The sequence below is a fragment of the Pagrus major genome, chromosome 16 (assembly GCF_040436345.1).
Source record: "Pagrus major chromosome 16, Pma_NU_1.0".
In the NCBI taxonomy this organism is placed as follows: Eukaryota; Metazoa; Chordata; class Actinopteri; order Spariformes; family Sparidae; genus Pagrus; species Pagrus major.
Window position 1 is genome coordinate 3,246,968 of NC_133230.1, and position 23,657 is coordinate 3,270,624.

General features: G+C 42.5%; 2 protein-coding genes across 4 annotated transcripts; one reads left to right on the top strand and one right to left on the bottom strand.

The window, feature by feature from the left end:
- Positions 1–1,099: 1,099 nt before the first annotated feature.
- Positions 1,100–19,797, bottom strand: bag5 (BCL2 associated athanogene 5). 3 transcript variants are annotated; one of them, XM_073482942.1, is made up of 3 exons: positions 19,615–19,797; positions 10,945–11,853; positions 1,100–9,249 (listed from the first exon to the last, which is right to left on the bottom strand). In XM_073482942.1, exons 1-3 carry the CDS (start codon positions 19,668–19,670, stop codon positions 8,709–8,711), a joined length of 1,506 nt encoding a protein of 501 aa, XP_073339043.1. In that variant the 5' UTR covers positions 19,671–19,797; the 3' UTR covers positions 1,100–8,708. The 3 variants fall into 3 exon arrangements, with proteins under 3 accessions (XP_073339043.1, XP_073339045.1, XP_073339044.1); XM_073482944.1 differs by lacking the exon at positions 19,615–19,797 and adding an exon at positions 16,883–17,233; XM_073482943.1 differs by lacking the exon at positions 19,615–19,797 and adding an exon at positions 16,337–16,454.
- Positions 18,596–22,939, top strand: coa8 (cytochrome c oxidase assembly factor 8). The gene is made up of 5 exons (XM_073482946.1): positions 18,596–18,855; positions 20,033–20,230; positions 21,051–21,114; positions 21,460–21,550; positions 22,791–22,939. Exons 1-5 carry the CDS (start codon positions 18,688–18,690, stop codon positions 22,909–22,911), a joined length of 642 nt encoding a protein of 213 aa, XP_073339047.1. The 5' UTR covers positions 18,596–18,687; the 3' UTR covers positions 22,912–22,939.
- Positions 22,940–23,657: the final 718 nt, after the last annotated feature.

Sequence of the window (23,657 nt, forward strand, 5' to 3'; positions counted from 1 at the left end):
GAGACGGTGTTTGTTCAGGACAGCTGGACTGTGTCAGAATCACTCAGCAACTTGGAGGGAAAAACAGAAAAACAACTCATGTTTTCATCTCAATCCTGGATTGGAAGAAAACCTGGAACCAAGTTTTGATTCTTCCGGGAGAAGGACTGTTGTCAAAACGTTGGAGGAGCTACAAGCAGATGATCAGGAAGTTAAATACTTTTTAATTTCTCTTTCAGTCCTTTGATTAGTTTGTGATTTGAGGGCAGATGAGAAGAGATGCCACCCTATCTACTACTTATCACAGTATCGCAGTAAAAAGTCTCCCTCTGAAGGACGTTTGTGGTCAAAGCTAACTGAAGCTCACGTCATATTAATATAATTCAAAGACTATTAAAGTTAAAGGTTGAATCAGTAGGATTTGTCCCAGCTGTTCCTGAACGCACCACAAAGATAGCTGATTGTTGAGTCTCATTCCCAGGACGTTGGTAAAGCATCCCAAGCAGCAACAAAGTGAGAAAACAAGAAAATCTCTGCAGATACGAGACACTAACACGCCTTTTCTCCCCATTCCAGCCTCCCTCTCTGTCTGTTTACATCTTCTACGTCGTGCGTGATGTGCTCCGATAGGTTGAAAATCAGTCTTAGGATGACGGGAAAGCGGCGTGAAACGAGCCAGTTTTGAAAATGCATATTGAGAGACCTCGACTGGGAGAAAAGGCATCCTGTCCATTTAAAGACTGAACTAAAATCTCAGTCACAGATTTTTCAGCAGGCGTTAAAAAACAAAATGTCCTGTAACTGTCAGATCGCAGGTTTGATTCCTGCTGCAGACGTGTGTCCTGTCAGAGTGTCCTTGTGTAGGAGACACTCAACCCCCTTCACCTGCTCTGGATGAGAGCGTCAGCTTAAATTTTAATGCCCATCCACAGCAGAGAGCGAGTTAGTGGTGCATGAAATGTCTTTTATCCAGCGTCCCTTGGCGATATCGGATGTTTTCTGAAAATAACCCTGACTAGGCATTTTTAAAAGTTTGTTAATCTTTAAGAAAACTTGTCACGTGTTCTCTGGAGAGACTCGGGAATACAAAATAAAAAAAAAAAACACATGAACATGACACTGATCAAGACACGCTGTCTTTATTTTGCAGTAGGAATACAAATTCAAAACACAACCATCCATGGAGCATTCACACGGCTTATTTTTTTCCAGTCTCAGTGTGCTTTTTGTACAAGCGCGTCTCGGAGGAGAAACAGCTAAAGCCTGTCACAATCAATGCAGTTAAAGGCGACTTAAGAAAACATATTTGGAAACAAAAAGAAAGAGAAATGCATCACCTTTGCAGTCACAGAAACACATTCCTGTCATTTGCAGAAAGAAAGGCAAAGCAGTAACAACAAACTGTGACTAAGGAACGTAACAAAGTGCGCTTAAATCAAGAACTTTTTGCTAAAGCTCAATAAGGAAGATATTCGCCCTCTCGGTGGATCAAACATTTCCAGCCTCTTGACCATCTGTTGCTTTCAAACATCCTTTTAACCTTCATTTATCACCACCATCACCATATCAGTCAAGCTTTGTCCTGCGTTGTACGATTGGTTGGTAGATCTAGCGGGAAGTTGCACCAGCTAAGTTCAAACGTACTGTAGCTTAGTTTGAATGTAACAGTAATAGAAACGGGTTATATCACACAAGTTAGACTAAGACAGACTTCGAGCTAGGCCACATATCCTCCAGCTGGCTTGTTTGGTTACATGATAGCATCCCGATTTGTGGATATTTATCTTTTTGACAGCTTGTTTATTACCCAATCGCACTATGTGAAAAAATATGACAGTGTCGTCGGCGTAAAGAAAATTCTCCAGGTGCACGACATGAAAGGAAAGTGTTGAGAAACACGTTTTTTTATGTTGAATATACGTCATTTCTGTTGAGTGACACTCGAGTGCCCTTATACAGTAATTTAGGGTCGTGGTTTGTGCCAATGCTCATGTCCAACGAATACACACATCCTCGAGCATGTGGTGCGTAACAGGCTTAGTTAGTGTAGTAACAAGAGTGAATATGACTTGAAGCACTTGTATGAATAAACCTCAGAGAAGGTTTAGTTGTAGTTGCAGCCTAAGTACAGATAGTTAGAATTAAGAAAGTGCAGTTTTATGTTAAAACGCAGCAGTTAGCATCGACTGTAAACTCAAATGTATGATCAAACTTGCATTCAGCTGGTGCAACTGGCCACTGATTGTCAAACTGTAACCTAACAAAAGCTCAAGAGCATTTGTTGCACTTCAGACCACACACAGCATCGTCTTTAGGTGTGGGAGGAAAAAAGGGTTTTCAGCTGGTGTTAAGTTGTCCTTCGCCACCATAATGTGAAATTTAAGGTTCAATTCTGAAATCAACTTTGGTTCAATGAAATACAAAGACAAGACATTCCTCAATGACTACATTCAATCTGGGAGAGGAAAATAAATGTTTAAAGTCTGCGAGCCACTCACTCCACCCTTCAGTGTAAATGCATCATCCTGTAACCTTTCAATACCCACTGGTTCTGAATCTTTTAAACTCTTGACTAATGGACTCCAGCGCAGGTTCAGATACTCTCCATGACCCCGAGCTGCTTTTAGCGGTCCAGCTGAGAGTCGGGCTTAAAGAACGTCTCTGTGGAGATGACTGTGGATAAAAGGCAGGACGAACTGAAAATAGTTGAGGATTAGAGGTTTAAATATTTAAATATATCAATCCAAACCACCTGTCAATTTAATTATCACACAAACATATTCGTGCCTTTTGTTGAATAACTGACATCCCTGTCAGGAAACAGCCTCTTCTTTTTAAAAACTGTATATAAATAAAGGTTTAAAATCATTAAAAAGGATATTTTTTCCCCTTCTTTTCAACAAATCCCATAAAAAGACCAAACCAACAATAATTAAATCCTGCAACGATGAATCGATTAGTTGTTGGCTTCATCTTTTCATGGGTTTTCTTGACATTAACAAAAAATAAGAGACAAAACTATCGTCTGCCTTATTCTTTAAAATGTTGGTCCAAGACTTTTCTTTAAGTACAAACCGGTCATTTGACAAACTTTCACACTCATGCAGGGAAATACTAATTAAAGTAGAAATTCATTAGCCTTTTTCTAAACCTATAAAATCCATTGTCCTTTCTTGTGTAAACACACACGGCCGCAAAAAATGCATCATAGCTATGTTGATCAATTCCAGCTCTTAAAGGTGCGATATGTAAGAAAAATTGGCAAGTTATGTTGGCGTGATGTCTGTATGTTGTGTTGCAGAGATATCTACTGAAGACAGCATGCTAACCAGCCAGCCTCGGCCGGTCTAGCCCCAAAGCTACCGCTAGCTGCACAGCCTACTGAGCTAACAGCACCAGCAGTTAGCGAATACTCTTGTGAAATGCTCCCCTCCAATTCTTCCATTTTTATTTTCTTAATTTTGGTTTAAAACGTTCAAAAATCAACTGAAATTATCAAGCGAATGTGAAGTAATATCAGGTTTAACATCTACGTATTGCGTTTCAGAAATATCCAGTGAAGTTAGCATGCTCTGGACTGCTAGCCGCGCCGCTAACCGAGCTAATAAAATGCTTCCCCCTCCTTCGACAGGTGGTCAATTCTTACATATTGCACCTTTAAATTATTCAGAAGTGAAATTGTTTTGGGACCAGGGTCCTTTTATATTTACATCACAGAATAAAAGGAGCAGTGTTGATATTTGGGAATCTCTAAAGGGTAACTCGCTCCATCTCTCTTTTAGACATTTAGAAAATGGTGCTTTACCTCGCTGCCATCCTCCTCTTTAAATTTGTACTTACGAACCACAGAGTATAAATTTGTACGGTTGCCAGAACGCCCACTCACGGAGGCGCCGCTAATACTGAATAAAAAACCCAGAGGATTAGAGACACTAAGATGACGAGACAGAAAAAGATCTAAGTAACATATCTTCATATAGTGTAAAACTTCTGATAAATTATTTAAATGAGTGTTTAAAAAGAGGAAGCAATGTACAGAAATGCAGTGAACTGCGAGGAGTAAAATGTACATATCTTCATATATTACTGCATACAAAAAAGAGCATGTGAACTTAAGGTGTGTTCGGGTTGGTTTGGTCTGAGAGAGCATAAGGTTCGCTGTGAGAAAGCATCTGTTGCAACAACAACAGCCAGGCAGGCAGGCAGGCAGGCAGGCAGGCAGGCTGACGATGTTTAATGAACGCTGTTTAATCTAATTTTCTCCCGTATGAGTCAGCTCTGTACCCAGGAGGCCGAGCTGCAGGCTACGTGCCAGAAAATGCTTCCAACAGCAGCTTAATACACATAAAAAGGGTCTGTGGGAGTTCACTGGAACATGTCTTTGTGTTTTCAAAAAGCAGTGATGCACGCGACAACCTCCTCCCAAACAGCTCGGATGAGCAACAAAGATTTAGCTTCAGCTTTGTTGCTTTAATTACATTTGAGTAACTTGTTGCCGGGGAACTATTGAGAAGTTTGACGTTTGCGTTCGCACTGCAAGTCAGAGGAAAAACCGTCCCCGCAGAGCTGAGAGAACAGGGACGGTCTGCTGATGAAATATCTCCTCGGCCAAGAAACGCTGGCCTCTGTTAAATTTGTTCAGGATCGTCAGCTGTCAACAGCCGATAAGATAGCGACCCAAAGCTCCTCTCTTTTCCTGCTGAGGTATTTTTAAGTCATGAGTAAATTGGCGAGCAGCGCGACAGAGAAACTGATTAGAGCCAAACACTTCATCTTCCACTTCTTGACGAAACAACCTTACCTCAAGGTTCATTGAGTAGCTGTTAGGAGTGGATCTTTCTATCATATCGCATTTTTCCTGAGCACTTCAAGGACTAAAAATTGAAGGTTGAAAGTTTGTTCTTGACCTTGTGAACAAAACTATCTCACTACCAGGTCCATTTATTAACTGCTACATACAACACAACATTTTAAAATGATCAAATTTCACATACTAAATGGATTTGAGTACTTTAACTTTAAGTCTTGACTGTCTTAATAAATGGCAAGTGTGATGTTTCTTTATAAGATCTGTTTTATTTATTGTTTTGGTTGTCTGGTTTGTTTTATGTTTTATTTACTCAGGATATTTTAATATTTGTTTCACATTCAAATTCCAATTTTTGAATATATTACATAGGGTGTACTTTCCTTATTATGCTATTATATTATCATTATATCGGAGGACTGAAAAAAGACAATGATATCATTTATCGCAGTTATTTCTAGGACAACAAAAGCAGCTATTGTGACAGGTCTAGCTAGCATGTTAGCAAACAGCTGTCGGTTTACACATCCAGCAGACGTAAAGCAACATAAACATGAATTTGTGTTCACCTGATGAGTGTAAGTCCAATATTTACTCTCTTTTAGCTCCATTTTTTCCTCCAGAGAGAAACATCTGGCTCTTTAGCCGCCAAATCCACTACGTTCACGAGCTTATTGCAAACTTTTCTGCAGTATGTTTCACAATGTTCAGCAGGTAGTTGTTAACTGTGTCTGTCTGCAGTTTAGTGCTAAGGAAGTCGTACTCGAGCTTCATTTGGACTCGAAACACAGAACCAAAAATAGTTAAGTTGACAGAAAAACAAAACAATGAGCTAAAAGATACTAAAATGCTCTGTAGAGTTAAGGGGCGCAGCAGAGCAGGGTGATAATTCTCTGTAGGTTCATGACAACAAGGGACTTCTTTTGTAAACAGGTTTTTGATCCGTCAAACATAAAAATAAAGAACAGCTACTAAATGAGGTTTGATTGAGATCGATTGTAAAGTCAAGAAAGAGCTTTAAAAATTCAAGATCTCCTGCAGAAACCGTCTCTTCAGGAACGCTTCATTTATTTTTAGAGGTCAGCAGGGAGCTGTGAAGTAATCTAATCGGCTCATTATTCTGTTGTTGTCAGTTGAATTTCAGCTACTGTTTTCTGATTGCGTTTCGGAGCCAGAGAGAAGCCCCATCAGCGAGGCTGTTTTGCAGTGTGAAAGCACAATGTGACTCATTTTATTGCCTGCTGCCAGGAGCGTTGTCAGTTTGTAACCACAAATTATTGACCAGAACACCACCGCCTTTAGTCTAAATACTGATTCGAAAAAAATGCCTCGATTTCTGACAAGTAGTGCAAATTCCTCGTGGCGACAATGGCCGAGGTGCTCTCCCGTAAACACATTCAGTGCTTTAGCGTTGATTCGTATCAAAAATGAGCGGCTGCTTGCTCCTCATTCAGTCTCTGCACTACAAGGCTGCTTTTACACCGACCGGCTCAAAGGGAAGGGTGAAAATAAAGGCACAGAGATTTGGACTTCTCTTCCAGTCCTTTCCCTCCCTCCCACCGTCTCGAGCAGCAGCTTCGAGAAGTTTCTAGAAAGGCTCCGTCGACTGCGATCACCATCAATACTCTCTACCGCACAGGACCCGACTGCTGGCCCTGTGAGCTTCAGCCTTGATGTGTCAATCCAGTGGATATCTACGCCTCAGCCTCCCTTCGTCTTCCTCTCCCCGGGGAGCTCTCACAGTCGCACTTCTCCATCAGTAGAAAGCAGTGGGTAGAAAACAAAAAAACCTAAAGCAGCAGCTACAGCAAAATATCGCCTCCTCTCCTCGATCTCTGATCCATTTATAGCCTAGCGCAATCATACAAAGTCACAACAAACATTTGAAGCACATTACAGACTAACAGCTACACAAGCAGCGAGGGGAAGGGGGACTTTTATCTTTTCAAACATCCTGCTTTCTGTTAGACATCCTGCTCACCGCTGGCTGGCAGGCTGCCTCACATGATAACAATCTCCACATAGATTTATAGTTTCCTGCTACCTTTATCGATGCCTCCGTATCTCAGCTGTGTCGAGGATTGCCTTTTTCTTTTAGACACTATCACCAGAATAAATGTTGGCGATCTAAGTCTCTGCAAACCACGGATGTGTTGACACTTGATTGATTATGTTGTGGCAACGCTGTGTTTAGCCACTAAAACACTTGGTCAGGGTTAGGGGAAGATTATGTTTTGGCTTAAAATACGTGATTCTTTTTCCTGACATCTTGTCAAAAATATCAATTTGTTTTCCAACTAACAAGTCTGGAAATTGGTCTCACATCTCGTTAAAAGATCAGATTTTCTCGCCATTGAAACGGCTGGAGAATGTCCCGATGTCTCATCACAAATATCCAGTTTTGTTGGCGCTAACACGGCTGAATTTTTCCCAACATCTCGTCAAAAACATCAGATTTTTTTTGCCACAAACAGGGCTGGAACTTTTCCTGACGTCTCGTCAAAAATATCCAGTTTGGTCGCCGCTAGCAAGGCTGGAAATTTTCTAGATATCTCATTACAGATGAGAAAATGACTCGATGTCTCATTAAAAACATCCAGCGGTTTCATGCTTTGCGTCCTTAAACACTGGTCTCTTGCTTGGCAGCCATCGTGCCGAGCTGTCATACATGTCGTCTGAACGTGATGTGACATATTGTAGATATGCTGACATGATAAGGCAAAATGAAATGTATCCATGGTTTTACAGGAACCTAAGATGCCAACATTTCATTCTGGCCACTGGGCTGCTTTATCTTTTTTAATTTGACCGGTTGCCCACGACAGCTGTGGCGTGCAGGGTTTAGAGGAGTTTGCCAAAGTCGTGTGAACTGGAGCGCTACCAGCACCACGGACCAAATGCTGAGGGGATAAACAGGGTCACGCAGGAGTGGAGTCTGACCTTACATCAATAATGCAAACTCCCACTGTTCCCCCTCTAATTACATCTCTGTTTAAACACAGATTGTCTGGCTTCAACACCAACCTGATGTTGGTTAACGCAGCCTCGGCTCTGCTGCCTCTCATGTTTCACCTTTGATTGCCCCCAAAAATCCCTTTCAATTGTGTAAAAGCACATTTCACTGCAGATTTAATTTAATTTCCCATTCAACATTTGTTCACGCCATCTGCTTTGCCAAGTAGAATCAGATCAAATTTGATTTCAATACAAACGGCAGTGAAATAACAGAAAAAAAGCTCCTGCAATTTGTAATTTGATGCGCTTTTCTTTTACATTTATCACCCAAAATCAGGACTTTTATCAACAGGTATCATGATCCGGTACGAGCCCTCGTCTTTTGGCAGCGGTAGACGACGCTCTCTAATTAGGTCACAGTATTTAACACATGCACTGGCTGGCTCCATTCACTACTGACACTCATATTAATCAGGCCAGACGGGCAGCCACAGCTAAGCAATCCATCGATATCAAGTGCAGTCTGGAGGATACGACCACTATAACAGGCATTATTTAGTGCTTTGGCAGCAGGCTTCGACGACCACACACCAAACACGACGACAACAGACGACTACTCGCACACACACACATTCACACACACACACACACACTCATACGTACGGGAGAGTTAAAAAGAAAATTTTCAAAAAGCACAAAAAAAAATGTTAAAGTGTTTCACAAAAGGAGTTCTGTGTTGTTGACTTCTCAGCGGGTTCGGCCACGACTACCACAAAGAGACGAAAGAAAAGCGCTGCTGCAGTGCATTCTGGGGGTTTGAGTCAATATTTACAGCCCGTGGAATGACAACGTTTCTTTTTAATTTACACTCATTATCAGCTCCTTCTGTTCCTGCAGCGACGGTCCCATCCGGCGTCCCCGCCTCAGTAACACGGCCACCCCACTGTGATCCGTGTTTTTGACTGGATCAATACTCCCACTCGTCCGTCTTCATGTCCAGGTAGTTGAGAATGTTCTGGGCAAACTTCACCGCCTGCTTCCGCGCCATCTTGGTCATCTCGTCGCCCTGCGGGTCCACGGCGTCCAGCGCCAGCAGCTGCTTGGTCAGCAGCTCCTCCAGCATCATGTAGCTCTTGTCGGCCCGCTTACCGTCGAAGCCGAGCACTTGCGCCTGGAGGTCCGACAGGCTCCCCAGGACCAGCCACACGGACCGGTGCGACGGATGCTCGTGGGGGCCCGGCTGGCGGCGGGCCAGGGCCTCGCGGAGGTCCAGGAAGGTGATGATGGCTTGGACCTCCACCACAGCGCGGCGGCGGGCCTCTCTGATGCACGGGTTCTTGGCCGTGTCCACCTGGTCCAGGTGGGTGAGAAGGCTCTGCAGCTCGGCTTTGGGCCTGAAGCTTATGTCGCCCATCACGCAGTGGCGCAGGACGCCCTCTCGCAGGTGGGAGACGTGAGCTCGCACCGCCTCGATCTCACGGATGGAGTTGTTTTGCGCCAAGTCGTACCTGAAGAGACAAACACTGAATCAGTTTTCTGTGATAACCAACTTTACTAGCTAGTTTTAGTTTGGTTTAGTTGTTACAGCGTGTACAGTCGTTCTTCCCAACACCTGTAAACAAACTGTAATGTGTAAAATCCATCTTTTAATTAACTCTGATAATCATATTATTGAATTACCACCCAGCTGAAGGTTACCATTGGCAAACTTAACCTCCTGATATTTCAATGGAAGAAAATATCTGCAGCGTGGCGCCAAACGGAGGCGTCTGAAAGCGTTGGAGCGGAGGAGGCGAAGCAACTCCATCACACCAGCAAGAGACTTATAATTAATACCACCAAAATAAAAGCATAAGTCAAGTAATGTAATTTTAAATCTATCTGAGCTCAGGACTCATTATTGGAGGTAGATACGTGATATTACTCATCATCTAATATGTGTGAGCTCTATTCTTGGAAGGTAATATCTTTTACTCTGACTGGCCTCACAGCTGCAAGTAAATAAACACTCAGATACGGCGATGTCATCATCTGTGAAAAAGCATAAACATGTTTATTTTCAGCGCACAACGTATTCAACGCCGTCTTCCTCCAACTGAAGGCCGAAACTAGGCAGCACAAAAGAAAACCGTGTGAATAGAGTGGTACTTAAATCGGTGCTCGAGCCTGCTGTTGTACATAATGAAGTATTTCGGTGGGCGTATTATTGCTATCAGTGACTCTCTGGTGAGTCTAATTCACTCCTGACAGGGCAGAATGATTCAAATCAAAATGCAACAACAATACCAACATTACCCACTCCCTCCTCACATTCACCACCGAGGCTGCTGCCGATGTACAGTACCATCAGCTCACGAGCACAATGTGAAGTACAGACAATGTTCATGTGGTACTTCCTGATGGGAGGAAGTACAATTAATCGTTTTAAGACACTTAGAGAAATGGAGATCAGTCAGTTCATCAGTTCTCTATAAACTGTTTTGTACTGTGCTTTTAGTCGTTGCTACTCTGAGGAAAAAGGAAATGATCTGATTGTCTTTGTGATGGCGGTGCCAACAATAATACCACCTGGGAACGCTAGGGGGGGCTGAAGTTTGTTTGTTTCCACTTAAAGCAAAAGTGTCAGAAATTCACTGACTTCTCTTCTTCTATCGCAGTAAATGTAACATCTTTGGTTGGTTGGAGAAAACAACAAGACTTAACCTTGGACAAAATATGCATTTTCTGACTTAATAGATCAAAATTGGAGCTGCACATTTAATCGAAATACTAATATTTTTTGATAAAAACTGTAAACTGTGTGACAAACAACATTATAATGAAGCACTGTAGTGCTGCAGAGACGTCCTGACCTACACATCTTGTTCTCCAGATGTAAGAAAACATGCTTGTTTGGTCCAGAACCCCCCAAAATGTCACATCATCATGATTTTAATAGTTTTTGCAGTGAAAATGAAAATTGGGATGCAAAAATGCAATAATACAAACTCAGAAATATTTTTTTTTTCCATAACTGAATAAACAAACTGTTCTCAGAGGAAAATGTAAATATAAACACATGTAAACAAAGTAAAACAGTATCAAGTGTGTTGTCCTTTAAGATCAGTTTGTTTGAGTTTGATTATTTAGTTTGTTTAGGCAGTCAGCGAAGATCTTTGTGCACCTTTAATCAGTAATGAAAAGAATCATTAGTTGTGTCTCACCTGCGTGTGTCGTCTCCCTCCCCCTCCAGGTCCAGATGTTTCAGCAGCCCGTTAATCTCCTCCACAACCTGTTTCCGGTAATTTCTGATCGCTGCGTTCCCGGAAACATCCAGAGCGTCCAGCTCCACCTGCATCTCCGTCAGGATTCGAGACAGGTGGGCGCAGCTGTCCCTCCCACTCAGACCCATCAGCAGCGCCACCAGCTGACTGCGCGCCACGCTCACCTTCACCATCACCTGGTTGATGCGGTTCACGGCCTCGTGGGTGTCCCCGGACAGCGGCAGGGAAAGGGTCTGCTGCTGAGTGCGCCCCTCGATCACGTCCTGCACGGCGCACAGGCGTGTCAGCGCCCGGTAGCGTGCCTTGCGTAGTGGCACCCTCGCCTCGGTCTTGACTTGGGTGAGCCTCAGTATGATCTCCTGCAGAGCATCCACCAACTCGTCGTTTATCTCAGCCACCCCTCCCTCACGTTGAGGTGCCACCACATGTTCGTCAACCAGCCGCCGAGCGTCGTTGCTCAGCTCCTCGATGGCCTGACGAGATGGATGAGAGGCGTTCTCCTCCAGGTAACGCAGGAGCCCCTCCACTTCCTGCGCCGCTCTCTTTCGTGCCCCCTGCAGCTCCGGCTTGCCCTCCGTGTCCACCTGGTCCACCTCCAGCAGCAGCCGCGTCAGATCTCGCTCCAGACGCTTGTAGTCTCGGTCGTTCTGCAGGCCGCTGAAGGTGCACACCTGAGGCCCCAGAGACGCCACCTCCTTCTGGACCTCGTACAGCCGCATCATGGCGGGGTGCTGCGGATGATAGGGCTGCTGCTGATGATGCTGCTGCTCCATTGGATGATGCTGCTGCTGCTGCTGTGGACCGCCATGGTCCATCCTCTTCCCGCCATCAAAGGGCTTCCCAAACAGGCTGGAAAAGAAAGGCAGCATGAAAGGAGAGTCAGAACAATGAGCGACGATTCAGAGCAGAAACAGAGCCTCAGCAGAGTGCACATTGTTGTCTGGTGGCCAGAATGGGTGGATTACTTCAGAAGTTTCTTTTCAGATACTCACTGATTGAACAGGACCTTCAACTAACGTCTGGATCTCTGCCAGTGAAGCTGGCATAAAGACAAACTCGGTAACCTCAGCCAAACCGTGAAATCTCCATAAACTCCAGGGGAATTTACAGCAGTGTGGTGGGATGTTAATGCTATTAGCCCCGTTAGCCCTCACATGCTATTAAATATGCAAATAATGTGCAAACAGAAGTAAAATCTTTGTAAATCTTTCTCCACATCTCTCCAGTGCGAACAAAAGCACCAACACACACAATACTTTATAAAACATGACCTTTTCATGTAACCACAATGGCTGCTGTGTTGCACTGAAGACAGCTGCCCACTCAAACTGAAAAAAAAAAAGAAAGAAATCACAGACGAAGAATCAGCCAAGCGTACAGTGTTGAACCTCCAGTTTGCAGACATCTCTGTCATGTGTAACATGTCAGAAATCCAGCCTGCGGGTTAAAGAGTCATTAAACATGAATATAATCTGTGTTCAGTGTGAGCAGCTCTGACGCTCCACTGCTGAGCTGTCGACCTGCTGCTGGTCTCCAGAAATGCTACTGATCTGCGGGGAACGGTCGGGACAAAACTGAATAAATGAACCTGCAATCTATCAGTTGTTGTGTTCAGTTTGAGGAAGAAGGTTTAATCCAAAGCCTTTCTGTTAAACTAACTACAGATACCTTGGATATCTGCAGATACGGATACTAAAACAGACACCAAAGCTCTTTTTTCTTATTATATATATTAATTTTATGTTGGTGGTGGTGGTATTAAACATGCATCATAATAAAAAGCTATTTATTTGAACTGTAGGTTCAGTAACCTCACATGCAAACAGGTGTAGGAAAGCAAATTTCAAGAGCAATTCCTTTAACATTTCGAAAAACTTGAATAAATCAAGTGCACAGCAATGCATCATCAACTACTGCTATGTAGATTTTTCATACATGAGTTTCATTTTTTTCTGGCATTTTCCTGCTGCAAGTTCTTGTTAATCATTTGCCGACACATGCAGATGCTGATGTATCTGAAATACGCTAATATCGACCAATATTTCAGCCAGGCCGACCGGTCCTTCTCAAAAAGTTAAAGACTACCAGCTGCAAAAAAATCCTGTTTCTGTGGACCTCCACTGTCTAAAGCTTCACCCTGCTGCAGTCACGTAACTCCAGGTGTTTCACTTTACGCTGCAACTAACGATTGTTTTCCTCCCTCATTCATCTAGCTATTATTTTCACAATTAATTGACTCATTGTTTAGTCTTTTAAAATGTAAAACACTGCAAAAATGCCCAGAGCGACGTCTTCAAATTGCTTCTTTTGTTAAACCCAACAATCAAAAAACCCCAAACACTTTTCATCATAAATGACAAAGAAAAAAAGCAGCAAATTGTCACATTTAAGAAGCTGGAACAAGGAAATGTTTAACATTTCTGCTTTAAAAATGACTAAAATGACGATTCACCAACTAATTATTGCAGCTGTAGTCTTAGTCGAGATTTTAAGAGTTTCTCTTTAATGCAAATAACAATACAAGTGCCGGGTGTGTTTAATTAAAGATAAGAGCCGCTGACCTTTAAAATCAAAACACTACTTAGTATTAATAAGCAGAATACTGTGGCAGAACGACCCCACATACATAAACAGTGTTATAAATAGTGCATAGCCCGTTAGATACTGTGAACGTCCCTCTGTGCTCTCAAAACAACTGGATCTTGTTTGATACGAGAGAACAAAACTGTACAAAACCAGCAAACAGAAGAATCTCATCCTGACCTTGACCTCTTTTGTTGAATCTGCTCTTATTTCTCATCAGAATATCTCAAAAAAAATAATAAATCAAATCACATCCCAGCAGAGGAAGAAATGCCCGCAGAATATATTCATTTGAATTTCTCTTTTTCTCGTTACAATCGTGCAAGAAAATGAATGAGGTTAACCTACATTTCGCCTCGGCTAGAAGAACACCCACATGACAACCAGTCGGAGTATTGCTGTGCTCTTCTATCAGGCTCGGTGGCTGACATGATGATGATACTGTAGCGCTCTAATCCGCATAAAAAGGATCCCGCCTGCACATCAAGCTTGAAATACCGAGGAGGAAATAAAACGCAGCTGACCAACACCCAAACTACGAAGCACTTCAGTCTCATGTGCAGGAAAAATTCGGTCAAACAGCCTCGTAAAGTGTGTCACAGGTGCCTGGAGCTGTGAAACGTATTCCCAGTTTAACAATACTTAGAAATATGTCATCGGCACGGTAACATCTTAAAAAGTTAAGTTGCCTTCGAGGCTAAATGTCTCCCTGACGTCAGTTTGTGTCTCTGTAGCTGTGTCGTCTCTTTGTAGTTGTTTTGCATCTCTTTGTAGTCGCGGTGCTCTTCTTTGTAGATTTGTACGACCTTCCAGTTGTTTTGCATCGTTCTGTTGTTGTTTTGCATCTCTTTTGCATTTATTTGCAGTTGTTTTGCATCTTTATGTTGTCTTTTGTGTGTCTTTGCAGTTTTGTCTCACTGGCATCAATGTGTGTCTCTGTATTAGTTTGTCTCTTTGTAGTTTTTTTCATCTCTCTAGTCATTGTGCTCCTCTTTATTATCTTTTCAGTTTTTGTGGTTGTTGTGTCTCTCTCGTTAGTTATGTTGTCTTTTGTATTTATTTTGCATCTCCCTGTAGAGATGTGTTTGTTTGTAGTTTTGCATTTATTTGCAGACGTTTTGCATCTATATGTTGTCTTTCGTGTGTCTTTGTAGTTTTGTCTCATTGTAGTTGTTTTTGTTCTCTTTGTAGTCATTGTGCTGCACTTTGTAGTTTTGCATCTCTCTGTAGTAGTCGTTAGTTTTCCTTGTAATTGTCTCTTTGTAGCTAGTTTGTGTCTCTTTGTAGTCATTTTGCTGCAGTTGTGCATCTCTCTGTAGTTCTGTCTCATTGATGTCAATTTGTCTCTGTAGTTGTTTTTGAATTTCTTTGTGGCTGTGTCGTCTCTGACATTTCTCTTCGTAGTAGCCGCCCGTCTATTTGTAGTCTTTTCTAAATGTCCTTGAAGTACTTTCAGGTGTCTTTAAGCAACATTTTGCAGGTGAACCACAACTCTCTGGTGCTGCTGTTGGTTGTAAAACTGCATCTGAACTTCAGTATTTACTTCACAGTGAAGATAAAGAGCAGCCGTCCGACTCCTGCCTCAGCAGATCCACACCGACACTCCTAAGCAGAGATCGTACACCAAACACTCCAGCACATCATACAAAATATCAGGGGAAAGCATAAAAAAACAAACCCTGGATTGGACTTGGCTGCCCGAAAATAATATGTATTTAAATACTCGGATCAGGATCGGATCAGGATCCTACTTTTAACTGAGCTCTGTGACTTTACAACATGAACGGTGATAACAACCACTTCAAAACAGAGGCTTTGGATCAGAAGTAATGGATCAGTAATCCATCCATGATCACAATGCAAGCCTCGAGTCCACCGACGTGAAGAACAACTTTGGATTTTAATAAATCGGAGACAAAGAAAAGAAAGGAAGCTGTGACTGAGGAAACAAACGGCGAGCCTACATCAAAGTGAACTTTCTATATCTTCAGGCTGGATGGTAATACCGAGGATTAAGATGAGGAGAAGATTTAAGTTTTTTGTGAGAGAACATGGCTCGGGGGAGATTTTGCATCATGAGACATGCTGTCATTATCCGCCGAGGTGCCTGTGAGCAAAGATGAGACTGTTGCACATGAACACCGGAGCCAGCAATATGACGATTTGCTATTCACGGCACCAATAACGCTTATTAGAAAAGACAGGATTATGCATCGGCATTGCCCAAAGTACTTTTATGTAAGAGGAGCGAGGGGCTGGGCATTTCCAGAATAGTGGATGATGAAGGGGATGCCGAGCCAGAAGCTTACAAATCTGAGTATTTATTAGGATAATCTCAGCAAAATCCACTCCAGCCTGGCAAACACCTCATCCCTTAATTTGATCCAAGAGAGACAAGAAAAAAAACAGGGGAGGGGGGGGGGACTGGCTCCAGGCTGATGTGGGAAACAGTCTCACATGAGCCACACAGCACGAAGGGCTAACTGAGCTGGAGGTAACATGCACCGAGCATTAAATCTCCCCCTCATGCACCTTCCTTCCCCATGCATCTCCAGGAGCTGCTGCACCGGCTCCTGCACGGCTTTTTGCGCATTATGTCACCATAGGAAAAAAAAAAAAAGCCCCCCTATTTATCCAGCTGTGAGCATATGCATCTGTAGCAGAAGCTGCACACACACACACACACACACCACACCTGCAGACACACACAGAGACACAGCATCGTGTCAAAGCAGCATCGTTATCTCACCTTTTCAAAACTCCGAACACATTCGCGCACATTTTTACGGATGTCTGTTTCCATCAGCCAACGCAGGGCGGTTTCGTGGAGCAAAGCGGCATCCAAATGTCGGATAATCCCTGCAGGAGGAGGAAGAGAGGTGTGTGTTGTGTGTGTGTGTGTGTGGGAGCGATGATGCTCCTGGTCAGCCTCGGCTCACTGACTGACTGACTGACTGCGGTCGGGCTGGTGTCGCCCCTCCCACCACAGACCATCCGAGGGGGGCTTCCTCCGCTTTTTAAAACAACTTTACTTCAACCCAACCCCCTCCACTGAAATGTCACTGAAGCTCACAGCTGATTCAAGGTGTTCAACACGAGTGTGACGAGGCAGAAACGCAGCCCCGCTCCCCGCGCGCAGCCCCCCTCTGTGAATACCATTGTCTGTAAGCTAAGCTAACGATGATCACCTGACTCTGCCCCACCTTGGCCCAATAACTTCGGGGTTTTTTTTAAATTTCCCCCTCACTCTTTATACATTAACACTACTTTGTCACTTTAATACTTTCACTCTTACCTGCATAGCCAGCGTACAGCCATCTGAACCGTCCGGGAAAAGCGAGCAGCTCCTCTGATTAAAGCTAAACATTAGCTTACCTAGCTACCTTCGAGTAGTTACTTTCCGGCTCCCGTACATGAACTAACGCGGAGTTTCTCTTCGGACATTTTGGGGGAAATAAAACTATTTCATCGACGATAACTCGACTCGACGAATAAGACACGCGTGTTGATGTTTAGTTAGTGTAAAATTAATTCGTAGTGGCGCAGAATAAAACACACCAGCGCGTTTTTTAGCCCGTTATCGCCCCAACTGTTTTTAACGCAGGGTGCGTTTTTGGTCGGCCAACATTGGGTGCGCTCCATTTTGGATCGCCGCCGTGCCGTTTTTCACGTGGCAGCAAGGGTGGAGTGCAGCAATAGTGCTTTTACCTACCTAGAGGTGAGTTTACAGATGAATTTATTGGATTTTACAATATTACACATTTAATCTTATAATTTAACATATTACTCTGACATATAAGATATTTTTTGGCAGGTATATGGAAGATTAAAGGTCGGGTGGGTGGATATTTGGATTGTAAATAAACTGGGGATCGTTTGTATATTAGTTGCAAATACATTTGAGAATCTGTAGAAATAATATACACGATATGGATAGGGATGTATATACGTTTTACTTCTACCTACTCCTTTTCGTACACTGTCACTTTTGTGTTGGTGTTTTTTTATTGTGTTGTTTTAATTTTTGGTTTGAAATAAAGTTGTTCATTCATTCATCTACTACACTTCTCTGAGTAAATGTTTTTTATGCTACTCCAACATCTTATCGTATCGTATTGTATCGTATCATATCGTGTGGTATCATATCATATTTTGTCTTGTGGTATCTTATCATGTATTGTCGTGTCGTATCGTATCGTATCGTAACGTATCGTATCGTGTCATGTCTTGTCTTGTCGTATCGTATCGTATTGTATCTTGAAATTCACAGACTACAGATTTGATCAGTTTGTTTAATAAGAAGCATATTGTCATTCATTATGTTTGTGTACCAGCATCTGGTTATGATTAACTTCTTTACAACTGCACCTGCACCTTATACTGTTCATATTATAAATACTATGTCATATTGTAAATACCAAGTTCATATTGTAAATACTATGTATATACAAGTTTAATTCTATTTCTTATCTCTTATTATATTGTTTATTTTTTACTTTTTATTATTGTTTAAGTGTGATACTGTCCTTTGGCTGCTGTGACTAAGGAATTTCCCCATTTGCGGGACAAATAAAGGATTTCTGATTCTGATTCTGACCAATAAACACTTAAGAAGACCTTATAAATACATTAAAGTGGGTTATAATCTATTTATTTAAATATACTGCCTATAAATCCGATATGTTTTACCTTTATTATGTACTTTTACTCCAGTTAAATGAATGATTTGAATGCAGGACTTATATTACTTATATTTACTCAAGTTGTACTGTACAAATATTCGGTCGTTGTACTTTATTTTGAGTATTTTCATTTTATGCTACGTTACACTTCTACTCCACTTTGTAGTATAGCTACCTTTATTAAATAAAATATATGAATATTTTGTCATATAACTGAAGTGCAGTGGTAAACCCCGCCCTGCTGGTTCATTCCGGTGATGTTTTGGAGCCAACCCCTCGCACTGTGGGAATCACGTGATCACACTGGTTTCACGCACACAGAAGGACACGAGCTCCTCTGTGGTGTTGTGTAGGTTAATGTAAAGAGCAGGAACTAACTAACCCATGTTACCAGCAGGTTAGTGTTGACTAATTAAAAATGGCGTCCGCAGCAGCAGCAGCAGCAGCAGCAGCAGCAGCGTCGGGCTGTTTCACACGGAGGGTTTTCAGCCTCCTCGCGCCTCCTCTGCGCCCACAGCTCTTATCAGCAGCCAGCAGTCGGCCGTGCAGCTCCAAACAGGCAACCCAGCAAGACAGGAGGCCAAAGGTTGGTGCAGAAAATCATAATCCTCCGAGGCGTGTTGAGAAAACAAGCCATCACAGCAGATTACAGGCCTGTGAAGGAGCCTGACAGCTGCTTTTGTTTTGAAGCGTTTCAATGAGCCTGTGTGAGTGTTTACATGATGATGATGATGATGATGATGTGGTTGCCATGTTTGTTTTTAAGGTTAATATACAAATGTTTTATATCAGCAGGTTTTGCAGCAGCAGAGGAAGTTCTGAGATGAGTAGAAAAAATAAATAAAATAAATACAAGGGGTGCACCGATTACAGGCCTGGTGGATTATCGGGCCGATATTCAGCTTTTTTCTGGTTATCGGCATCAATAAACTACTTTAAATATGTGCTACTGCAGCTCTGATGCAACATCCTCTCACAGTGTCTCACCTACATCACTGTCTGATTGGTAACACATCACAATTAATACCCTATAAGCGCTAACTAAATTTATCAAATAGAATTAAAGTAGCAGTAAAAGGAAATACTGATACTTCATAAGTAAAGTACCTCAAAATTGTACTTTAAATCAATTCTCGAGTAAGTTATACTTCAGTTCTTTCCATCCATAAAGTACCATAAAGTCAGTCCACCACTGGTAACATCTGTACTTCATTATAGTCTCTATATATTTGTCCAAAAACTGCATATTGCACACAAATATCCTCTCAAGTACTGTGTTATGAATAATGTATCCTCAGATGTTCAGCCGCCTCTGACTGAACCAGTGTTTTCCAGGTGTATCTACCTGTTTTCTGCTCTCTGAGTGTTGGATCGCGTCCTGTGGCTCGCCGCTCGCCTCATCGTGCCGTCTGGTTACACGTGATAAGCAGGTTCCTGTGATCCAGCGTCCTGTTGAACCGCGTGACATCACTCGTGTCGCTCTGGTCGGCCTAAATGTTGGCCGAGTCCAAAGACCACAAGTTTGAAAATGAAAACACATCCAGATCTCTGAGAGAACTGTTGGAGGTGCATTGTGGGTAATGAAGTCCCCAGGTTTTGCTTCAGGGTAAATGACCCTGCTCAAACAAATTAGGCTCCTCTTTGCTGTCTTTCAACTTTCTGTTGATCTCTGAAGGTGAGGACGTACACCTGACCTTAATGATACACAGAAGTAGCAATACAATTAAAGATTTCTTCTTTCTCTTGTTTGTGTGTCGCTGCAGAGATCTCCCTTCAGACCAGCCCCCAGCTCCACGCACGACTGGATCGGCCCACCGAACCCTCTCTCCAACCTGCGGCCGATCATTTACCACGTCCCTGAGAACGAAACAGAGCTGGAGAAACGTCTGCGACACCTGAGGCAGGAGACGGAGGACTGGAACCACGACTTCTGGACCAGGCAGAACATCACGTTCAGCAAGGTTGAAATCAGATTTTTTAAAAGACATTTTAAGAGCATGTGAATGTGCTGTTAACCGTCTTATTTTGATTATCCTGCACTCTAACGCTCGGAGTTCAGAGGAACAGCTCGAGAAACAATCAAGTGTTGCATTTCTTACATGGCTGAAGTTACAGAAGTCCAGGTGGGATTAAATAATAATACATGATTATAATCATCTACAGCTCAGCTTGAGACTCAGTAGGCCCACGTTTACCTCAGCTGGATGAACAGGAACTAATCTGATACTTCATATGCTGGATTAAAGTAAAGGAAACAGCAACTTAAATGTCTCTTTCTGTCCAAAATATAAGCTATCCAAACATTTTTTTTAAATTTATAAGGTTAATTAAGACAGAAAAGCAACAAATCCTCACATTCAGGTTTGCTGTGTATATGTGTGGGCAGCAGGATAACACAGTTTTGAAGTGAAGCCTCTGAATCAGCAAACATCCTCCCTTGCTGGCTGACCTCTGACCTCTGACCTCCCAGCAGAGGCCGAGCTCCCGTATGTGGATTAGCATCACACCATCACCGTCATAATTAAGTCTGTAGAGTCGGTGAATGTTGATTACTCTTCACGCCGAGTGCTTATGGTGGAAAAAGTTCTTATATCCACCAGCAGAGGGCAGCAGCGCACAACAAAACTGCACCGACAGAGATAACTGTGTATGATGAACTATGTTTGCGACATATATGTATATTATTTATTTAGTGATGTATTTATCACTATGTTTGTTTGGCTTTCTGTTTGTACATGTGTGTTAAATCTAAAGAAGGGACTATTTTTATGCTCTCTGCAGGAAAAAGAGACGTTCATCATTTCACAGCTGAAAGCGAAAGGCTTGACTGTGCGTGACGAGCAAGGTGAGCACATGCAGCTCCTCAAGCACAAGCTGCGTATTAAAAGTGTTGGCGTCTTATTCGCAGGTTCACACCAAACACTCTCCTGTGCAGAAGCTCCTCTAAGAGGATTAAATTCTCGAGCAGCAATAAAAACTCTATTTTCGCTCGCTGCTTTTGCATAAATTTGTAAATTCATTCACAATTGATGAGCCGGTCTGTCAGAACATGTTAGAAAAGAAAGACTTAACACCGACGACTCAACACCTCAGCGAGCTGGAGAGATTTGGTGTAGAAGCTGCTGATTTAAACAGGATCTTGATGAGAGTATAATGTTTGCCTGCTGCGTCTTCTCTCTCCCCCCCCCAGGACGGCGGCGGGCCCTGAGCAGCGAAGAAATGGCGGTGTTTTACAAGAGCTTCCTGGACAAAAACAGAATACGACATGCAAATTATAACAAGTGAGTTTGTTTTGCAGCTGGGTGTGTCCCACGGTGCTGCCAGGTGGGTGGGTTCATCTCCCTCCGCTGGAGCTGTGGGCTTTAAATCGACGCTGTTATAAACTGGTGTGCGGAGAAACAACAAACACCGCCGGCTTTTGAGGAGCTTTTCTGTGAATTAGAATTGCAAAGTGGTCGACTTGTTGTTTCCTCCATCAGAAATAGAAGTGTCCTGCCCACACACATCAACCTCTGCAGCTGCTTTTATTCTTTATTTTTCTGCGAGTGGGATTAAACTCTAACTTTTGATTGCTCGACTGCGTCCGTGTTGTTCCTGTTATTGTCTCAGGTTAGAGTAAATCAAACGGATGACAGTGTTTCCCCCTGTTCTCTCCGCCCCGGGTCTTATTGCTTTCTTGGCTCAGGCAATTTAAAATCTTTATTCTGAACAAATGAGCTTCAACACAGCAAACCTGTTATTGCTTCGTGCTGCGCAGTGAAATATATCTTCTTCTTCTTCTTCTTCCTCCTCCTTCTTCTTCTCTTCCTCTTCCTCCTCCTTCTTCTTCTTTGTCTTCTTCTTCTTCTTCATCATCTTCTTTATCTTCTTCCTCTTTTCCTCCTCCTCCTTCTGCTTCTCTGCTTCTTTTCTTCTTTGTTTCTTCTTCTTCCTCCTCATCTTCCTCTTTGTCTTCCTCTTCATTATTCCTCTTCTTCCTTTTCTTTTTCTTCATCTTCTATTCTTCACCTTCTTAATCATCTTCTTCTCCTCCTTCTTCATCTTCTCTTCTTTTTCCTATTGTTTCCTCCTCTTTATTTTCTTCATCAGCTTCCTCATCTTCTTCACCTTCTTCTTCTTCTTCTTCTCTCATCCTCTTCTTCGTCTTCTTCTTCTTCTCCTCCTCAACCTTCTTCTTCCTCCTCCTCTTCATCTTCTTCTTTACCTTCTTCTGCTTCTTTTCTTCTTCTTTTTCTTCATCATCTTCACCTTCTTCACCTTATTCTTCTTCTGCCTCCTCCTCTTCCTCCTCCTCTGAGGAGAGTATGGTGACTGAAGTCCAATCGTCGACATGTTTTCTGAGTGTATTTCAGGCTCTGAGCTGACAGGCTCATCCAGACAAACTTATATTAAGTACAACATTAATGAGCTTAACTTCTCCTCATAAAAGTGTTTATTTACAAAATAAACTGACACACTTCAGACGTCACTGCTGCAGTATAATCTGTAATAACACTTCTTCTCCCTCCTTTCTAAAACCAGAGAATGGTACCGACGTAACTTCACCATCACGCTGCTGATGGCCCGAGTCGCCCTCAACAACATGTGGAAAACCGTCAGCGATCGATACAGCAGAAAGAAAAACAGCACTCCCACCACATGATGAGAAATAAATTATACACCCACCTTCAGATCTGTGTTTTGTTGTGTTCTTCTGATATTTCCAGGATTTAGTGAACTTTCAGTCTCATCTGTTTCTTCGATTTCTGACGCACGATGGTTGATTTGATCAGATCTCAGCTCAGGTACTGAAATATATTTCCACAGCCGAAAATAGGTCAGAAAGGAAATTCACATCAGCAGGATGTTCCCTGAAACATTAGTTAAATAAGAAGATGTAGGCTGCTAACACCTGCCTGATATTAAACAACTTGTCTGCATTTTTTAAGCACAGTTTCACTGATTATTTAGAGATTTTGTTGTGTTTCTTGGGGGATTTCCAGACGTTTGTTTTGAAGTTAGATCTCGAGACATCTCTGGGAGCCGTGTTGTGTTCATGTTTGTTGAGGCAACTGATGGAAGAGAAACTGAAACAGCACCAGGCTACAAAATAGTCCCATCAGTACAAAGTAGTTCTTGTTTTCATTCATCCATTCATATGAGGATGAGTAGATAAAGACTGAATATTCATTTTTGGCTGAACTTATCCTTAAAATTCAGGAATAAAGGGGTGTACATGTATTAAATAACAGAAAATACACGAGTAAATTACAAGTACCTCAAAATTTCCCTTCAGTATAGTATAAGAGTTTATTTTATTTTATTTTTTTACTTTCCACCTGTAAAAATACAGCACCAGGCTACAGAAACGTCTCATCAGTACTAAGTAGTTCTTGTTTTCACTCATCC

What these genes read in the sequence shown, in the direction of transcription:
- bag5 (XM_073482942.1), bottom strand. Translation starts at nt 19,670, where the DNA reads ATGAGGCGAGCGGCGAGCCACAGGACGCGATCCAACACTCAGAGAGCA. An exon ending in ACTCAGAGAGCAGAAAACAG is followed by an intron (nt 11,854 to 19,614) that starts GTAGATACACCT and finishes TTTCTTTTCCAG; the next exon opens with CCTGTTTGGGAAGCCCTTTG. An exon ending in GAGGGAGACGACACACGCAG is followed by an intron (nt 9,250 to 10,944) that starts GTGAGACACAAC and finishes TTGTCTCTTCAG; the next exon opens with GTACGACTTGGCGCAAAACA.
- coa8 (XM_073482946.1), top strand. Translation starts at nt 18,688, where the DNA reads ATGGCGTCCGCAGCAGCAGCAGCAGCAGCAGCAGCAGCAGCGTCGGGC. An exon ending in AGCAAGACAGGAGGCCAAAG is followed by an intron (nt 18,856 to 20,032) that starts GTTGGTGCAGAA and finishes GTGTCGCTGCAG; the next exon opens with AGATCTCCCTTCAGACCAGC. An exon ending in CGACATGCAAATTATAACAA is followed by an intron (nt 21,551 to 22,790) that starts GTGAGTTTGTTT and finishes TTCTAAAACCAG; the next exon opens with AGAATGGTACCGACGTAACT.